We start from the raw sequence: 7,698 nt of genomic DNA, 5'->3' as shown, positions 1-7,698 counted from the left end.
ACAGTATTTGCATGTAATGCAATTTAAATGTTGTAGCAGGACATGATTAATGTTATTTTAATCGCTCCAGTGGTGGTGGCTCAAGTTCCTCCCTACCTGCCCTAATGTTCTGGATTGCCAAATGAAAGACACACACACACACACACACACACACACACACACACACACACACAGAGCTTTGCATTTAATACGCCTTAAACAGCTCAATGGGTAGGCCACTCCCAAACTTCCACATTTCTAATGCATCCCTTCTGATACTCCTGAGTTATATTACTTACTAAAATCTGTATTCCATCTTTGCTGCCTTAGATCCAATTGGGAGGGGCTGTGGTTGCCCTTCCCCAGCTCTCACATGATTGGTGTGCCTTCTGCAGCTCTCAAGTCTGCATCTTATTCCTTTCCTGGCATGGAGATTCAAAAACCTTCTTCTCTCCCCTTGTCTCCTTGTCAAACAGAGTACTGTCTCTGTCTCCCTGTCTCCTCTGTCTCTCTGCCATTGGCCATAGGCAACTCTATTTACCAGTCAGAACCAACTTGTGGCAGGAATGCTCACTGTCTTGCATATGGATTCGTGTGCAATTTTGGGAACATAAATAACATAATGCAAGCATTCGACCAACCAATTCCACAAAAAAATGTATCTTCATATATATTAATATTAGTTCTAATTCTTTAAGCCCCATTGATATATTAGTACACACACACACACACACACACACACACACACACGAATTATTATCCCAGTTAGTTGACTATGGGAAGTTTAATGGTAAGGAATTAAAGTATAATTCTTATAATTTCATGTTCCTTCTCTAATTTCATACTAGATCAAAAATGTATTTTAAAATCTACATATTGTGTGTTTGGCCCACATAGAGGCCAGAGTACAGCTCCCCGGCCAATTCTTTTGAGACAGGTCATTGTAAGGAAGCCCAAAGCTTGCCCTTTCTTGGTTAGGCTGTTTGAGTTGGCCTGTTAGCATAGTGTCTGCCTGTCTCTATTCTTAGCTGGGGTACTAGACATGTGCAGGCATGATGGGCTTGGATGTGGGTTCTGAGGTTTCAAGTTAGGTCCTCGTGTTAGTACAGTAAATATTCTTACCAAGCCATCTCTCTAGCTCCTAAAATTATATTTTAAAAATCATTTTATAATTTTTATAAAATTTTATGATTTAGGCTCAATGTACTATACTACAGGCAACAAACTAAGAAAGTCATAAATATATATTGCAACCATAGTGTTAAGTTTATATTTAAAGAAAATATTCAAGCTTTTAACTAACAAGTTGTGTATGCAGCCTTGACAGCGGTCCTTTTTGTGTTGTACTAAAATGTTATGGACCAGATCTCCACCATGTGCTTAAACAAGGCTGGCATTTAAAATATCCTTTGCTATTACTAGAATACTTTAGACCAACAAGGAAGTATTACTTATATATGTAAATTCATAGATTGTCTCCATGACCCAATGTAATCTTACCAACAAGGAAGTATTACTTATATATGTAAATTCATAGATTGTCTCCATGACCCAATGTAATCTTACCTCAACCACCAAGAAAACAGTTTGTTTCTTATCTCTTTTCTTAGCTTCACTACTGCCAAATTAAGTTTTGATTGCTTTTAGGCAGAATTATTATTACTTAACACTTAAGTCAGGTGTCATACCTTATTATGAAGTGTGTAGGTTTATCCAGTTTCTTGGTGAATTTTCTTATTACAGGAATTGGGCTTCTTCTAATAATCCCCAGTCTTTAGAAAATTCTTAAACATGTACTTGCTTAGGAAAAAAGTCAGCCACAGACTTTTTGATGTGGAACCTTTTTACCTGCCTCCTATATCTCTTCAATAAGAATTTTTATTTAAAGAGAATATAAGTTTTCATTTTGCTTTCTAAAGGAAATGTTTCAATAAAAACACACTTTGGCCAAAGTATGAAAGTTTGGCCTTCAGAATCACTAGGCAGATAAATGATCTTGTCGAGTTTGAAGGGTGACTGGAAAGCCTGAATTTATGGTTCAAATATGAGGAGATAGGAGAACAGGACTGTGGTGTAGAAATGAGCTAACTGGAGGCTCTGATTTGTAAACACAAGATTGAAAACACCATGTCGTTATGTAAGAAATTCATTCTTAGGACTCCTAAGTTTGTGATCTCAAAAGGTACACCAAGTAAGGAAAGTTGAAAAATTTTGATGAATTATCAAATATTATTATAGAATTAGAGGGCCATTCTAAACTGCAGTGAAGATATTTTGAGAATGTTAATCTGGGGAACTGCTTAAGATGGGAAAGCATTTACTGTGTAAGACTAAGGACCAGAGTTCTGATCTTCATGTGATGGGTCTCCTGGGTGCTAATAACCTCAGCACACTCTGGAGGGAGAAACAGAGAGTTTCTTGGGCAAACTGGCTAGCTAGCTTAACCATAACAGCAAGCTCTGAGTTCAGTGAGAAACCATGCCTAAGTAGAAAACATGTAAAGCATGATCAAGGAAGGTACCCTACTACATTAACCTCTGATCACCACAGAGGCACAGACACATATATGCTTGCAACACTCCTTGTGGATCTGCCCATATTCATATGAACAAGTATGTATACACGAACACACAAAAGAATATCTAGGCTTCTAGCTTCATATTAGGAGTCCTCATATCATGTTTTCCCACAACGTCATGAAGATATACACATATTATCCAAAGAAAAGTCAGGACCAGAAATGATAAACCCGATGTATGCTTCACTCTGACAGTGAGCAGTGAATACACAATAATCAGTTGGAAAGATACCAGAAATAACTTTTTAAGAGAGAAAATTAAGGAAACCTGTGCCATTTTAACCTTTTCAACTTTCCTTCAAGAAGAGTAAGAAATAGCATTTATTTTTCCAAGGTGAAAGTTCAATTAGGTTATAGAAGACTTAGGCAAAGTGAAAGTGGGAATTGCTCTTTCAAAATATAGATGAGTTACCTTGAACTCTAGATATTTATAATATTAGGGTTTCTTGTGTGTAACTGCGTAGTCTTGCCAAATGCCATCAATACATATATTGTTCTAAAGTAGGCTGATCATTTTGAATAGGCATTGGGGAACATTTATCAAGGTAACTATTGAAAATTCCTTAGTTCTCATTACACTCATATGACTTCCACACAATTTTCTTATTTAGTGTAAGAGTTCTGATTGCCTTGCTGTCTTGGATAGAGCAAAACTGTTTGGTAGTGGAGGTTGTTGCTGAATCATACTTACAGTTGGTGTTTATGAAGTGAACTAGCTTCATAGCACTAAGTTCAAAACATTTTTATTTTTGGTGATAAGATAGTATGCATCCTCAATTCAAGAAATATTCCCTTATCAAATATATCTTGCAAAATATTTATAATATAACTGTTTTTATAAAGTCCAGACAACTCAACAACATGTAGATATGCTCATGTTACCTGCTTAAACTGTTCTCCAAGTGGGGCTTCAGTATAAATGCTCTGTTTGAAGCCTATTCTGACATATTTACAACCTCTCATCTTCATGGTTTACCACTGTGAAGGAGAACATTCTATGGTTCTGATTCATGGGTATTGTGCTTTGTTATAATGTTCAAATGATGGTCTGTTTAATTTTCTTTTTTTTCTAAAGGAGTGAAGAAGAAGCCCACTCTCCTATCAAGGTCATTACTGAACTCAGTGCCTTCAGTTTAAAAGCACAGAGAGCCATCTAGCAGCCGCTGTCAGGAACTTCCTATCCAGATACGTTTCTTTGTCATGAAAGGAAAAATTAAGCAATCTTGTACAGGTTTCAGGTTTAACATTCTACTAGTGTGTTGCTGATAATGGATATTCCCCATAATTTAGAAATTCTATTACAATGGAACTGATTGGCATCTCCTAAAATAGGCAGTGACATATGCTCTTGAGTTTATGCTTTTCTAGAAGGATCTGGAAGCTTGTTAATTAGACTTTAATTATGAAATCATAATTCACATATATTTACTGAGGAAAAATCAATATTTTTATATGAAAATACAAATGATTAATTAGTAGCAAATTGCCTCCCTTTGGCTAGGAAATGCTAATCTTTCCAATTTTGTAGTGCATTAGATGAGAGGAATGAAATGAAGTATATGCAAAAAGTGGAGTAAACTCCAATCACTAGACAGGGATCATGAAGCAGGCATTATATATATGGTTATGCATAGTTGAGTTAGCAGAATTGGTCCTAGTGATTGTAAATTATCATCTATTAAAAATTAAATAAAACAATACAGAGATATGTAGAATGGAGCTAGCTGACATAGGTAGAAACTTATACCTTAATATATTTTCAAATTTCAAGAGATCTCCTACCGTACCATCTTACCTGTATCTCTGTATAACTGTATTCATACTATCAGTAAACACAGACTATATGATGGTAGAGAATCACAGAAAATAAATTTGTTTTTGAAATCTATGTTGGCATAGTATTCCCACATACAAACAGCATCTGGTTAGAATTTCTAATTATTTCAGTGGTATATCTTAAGAAATGTTTGTGTATCCCTAAACTGCAGTCATCTGAGGCACTATATTGATAAATTTTAATTTCATCATATGTAACTTTTTATAGCCTTCCTGATCTTTAAAACCATAAACTTTTAACCTGGACAGAAATAAATTAAAGTTGAGAAAATGTAAAGTTTATAGCTGGGTGGACAATTATTTTGAGAACCCAGTGTAACTACTTGAAATGTTCCATTTGATTTATTTGACCTTGTTTAACAACTTGTTAAACAAAATTAGTTTGGTGAAACATAAAATTAGACTCTATTTGCTCTCATAAAAATGATATTTGTCTACAAATCCAAAACATTTCTAAATTAAATTACTTAGTATTAAGTATTTAGTATTATCTGTCATTTCATGTAACATGGAGCAAAATGTCATGATATGGCCTTTTAATACTATTTTGAAACATCTGGAAAGTGAGCACAGTTTGAAAAGTGTATGGTTCCTCTTCTCCCCTGGACTTCTCAGCTCAGAACTACCAGGCATTCAGAGTTCAGACTGACCTAACTGGAAAGTTTTAAATCACTGAATAATCATGTGTCATAAAAATTAACAAAGATCAAATTAACCAAAGCAGAGATGCTTATTTGGGGAAATCAACTCTCTATATAATAAAATATTATGAAGTAATTGCAAACAATGATTGTATTTATACACTAAAAGATTCCAGACACATCCAACCAATCATACAGCTGTCATTAAGAACCCACACTTCCAAATTCTCACAGAAAGCCATACCCCATTTTAAGTCCAGAAACTTATCCCGTATTAATTTGTTAATTGTGTTTTTGATGTATACTTTTATAAGATATTCTAAATTAGCTAGATGAGAAAATATACTAGTCTTAGCCAATATAACTTGAGAATCAGAATGGAATATGTTACTATGAAGGCAGAGATATAAATGGAAAATCAATATATAAACAAAGCAATGATGCTTTATCTGGTGTAAAATGCTTATTATATATACTAGGCTTGTTAACATGGCTTTCACACACTGTTTGAAGCTTTCAAAATGTCAGTGTCAAGACAACTATAGGTTTTGAGTAAAATTGTTTTATTTTTCTCAGATCGATCTAAATATGAATTAGGAAAAGCCTGCAATATTATACCAATATAATTTTATACCATATACTAGGGTAAGCTTCGAAATATCACAACCAGGAATAGATTGCAATTAGTTACACTTTTGTTATAGTGAATAGTTTCCTTTAATTACACAGACAATGTAAATTCATATAATAGCTTTAAAGAATTCAAAACACAGCATTGGATGCCTTTTACAATACAGCATCATTTTTCCAATCATGTCACATTGCTGTCCACCAAATAAGTATGTAAATCTTTATAAATTCTTTTTGTACCTTATTCTAGCAGTTGCCTTATCCCTTACTCTAGAGAACTATGCTTTTCTTAGAATGCTTGACTCTCAGAAATGACCATCCCTTAAAAGCTTTCCTCACACATCGCTGAAACATAGTTCCATTGCTCCCTGCTTTGTACCAGATGAGCCGAGCGTTCACTTTCATTGCTGGATAATTTACAGAGTTCCACAGTTATATCGTAACTCATCCTTTCTATTGCCCTCCTTAGTTTAACAGGCTTCTCACTTCCTGTCTCCTAGCACAGATCACTAGAACTTCCTCGGGGTTCCCTAATGTTTTTCAGTGAAAGAAAAGACACACGAAGTCCCTCTCACAATGTCTCTTGGCCATGCAGATAGTGTAGCTTTGCTGTTCTGTCCTAGGTTACAAGCAGCCTCCCCAATGTTTTGGACACAAACCGCAGCACGTCTGCGATGGGAGTATTATTGACCAGCATCAGCTGGAAAATGCTTCCCTGCTTTCAACAAAGAGACAGCTCACCATCTAATACAAACACAGGCTTATAAACTGCATTGTGTCTGCTGCAAACTCCCTTGCATGGCCCGTCCTACTTTAAAAGAGAACATTAAGCAGCTGGACAGCGAATCAGCTAAATTCCCCGGAGAACCGCATTGCCTGCTACCCATGTACATTATATTCACTCTGGTCCCTCCCCCCTCACACCAGGACACTACCTTAAGAAGCTAGCCCTCTGGTAGTTCACCTTTTTATCTTCCAAGCAGTATGGATACATTAAACACCACAGGGTCGCTGAAAGAACAGTCTCCTATGCCGTTTTGGACATTTCCCCCCCGCATCTTGATCAGGTCGTTACATTTTGCACATTTATTTTAAACGAGTCAAAATATTGCCCCTACCTTGGAAGGATCTAATCCAGCAAATAAAGACAGAAGAAGGAGGTTGAGAAGGCTGGAGCTCGCCTGCATTCTGATGTGGGTTTTTTGCCTCTCTTCACTCTGTTTTATGTAGCCACTTCACTCACTGCGGAGACCTTTCCCACGTCAGTTGCACTTTCTGCCTGCCAGTCAGAGAAGAGTGGAAAGAGGCAGAGGCAGCGGCGGCGGTGGCAGCAGTAGCAGCAGCGGCAGCAGAGGCAGCCGCCCTGGGGGGCGATCATTCCGCAAGCATCTCAGAGTGGGGAGTCCTGGAGCTCAGAAGGCTGGGACAGGCTGCCGCGGGTGCTGGCCGAGGTGCTGAAGCGCCTCCACCTGGTGCGCCCAGGTCTACCCTCTCCCCTTCTGTTACAGAGCCAACCCACCTCAAAAGTTTTGACTCAAAAGGATACAGAGAGTAATTGCTGAGAGGTGTGGAGACCTGAACAACGGATATGACATCACTACAGCTCCTGGGGTTTTGTACGTGGGGGGGGGGGTGTTGTATTTTGAGGGAATTTGTTAACCAAAGGACTCTTACGCTCCAGTTCAGCCTTTGCTGGCAACTTGAGCCGCAGAGAGTCAGCTGTACACGGTATTATGAAACAGGCACTGCACTGGAACCTTCTGTCATTGACAGAGGACTTGTTTTAAAATTGGGTGCTTTAGACAAAGTTTGCGAATGAAATGCCGGTGTAGTTATTTCTTCTATTCCAGGCACATGCTAAAAATAATAGACTCTTCTAATTATTTAGAGATGTGTATAGCTACTTACAAACACTTAATTGGAAAAATGTTTTGGGATAGGCAGTGTGCACTTTTTTCTGGGTGGGGGGGAGTATAGGGAGAGATACTGCAACCCTGAAAGTACATTGCAGGAACAATTGAAGTGGCTTTGCAT

General features: G+C 37.4%; 1 protein-coding gene across 2 annotated transcripts in view; it reads right to left on the bottom strand.

Annotated features, from left to right (window-relative positions):
• Olfm3 (olfactomedin 3) overlaps positions 1–7,260 on the bottom strand; it is a 219,963-nt gene extending 212,703 nt beyond the window's left edge. The window contains exon 1 of one of the 2 annotated variants that reach the window (XM_031375244.1): positions 6,783–7,260. In XM_031375244.1, the coding sequence (XP_031231104.1) occupies positions 6,783–6,851 (69 nt within the window). In that variant the 5' untranslated portion in view covers positions 6,852–7,260. Of the gene's footprint in view, positions 1–6,599; positions 6,737–6,782 lie in introns of those variants that run through there. The other variant, XM_031375246.1, reaches the window with a different exon arrangement.
• Positions 7,261–7,698: the final 438 nt, after the last annotated feature.

This window comes from Mastomys coucha, unplaced genomic scaffold (genome assembly GCF_008632895.1).
Source record: "Mastomys coucha isolate ucsf_1 unplaced genomic scaffold, UCSF_Mcou_1 pScaffold16, whole genome shotgun sequence".
NCBI classification, from domain to species: Eukaryota; Metazoa; Chordata; class Mammalia; order Rodentia; family Muridae; genus Mastomys; species Mastomys coucha.
Note: the sequence above shows the minus strand (reverse complement) of the source record. Positions and strands in the feature narration are given on the sequence as shown.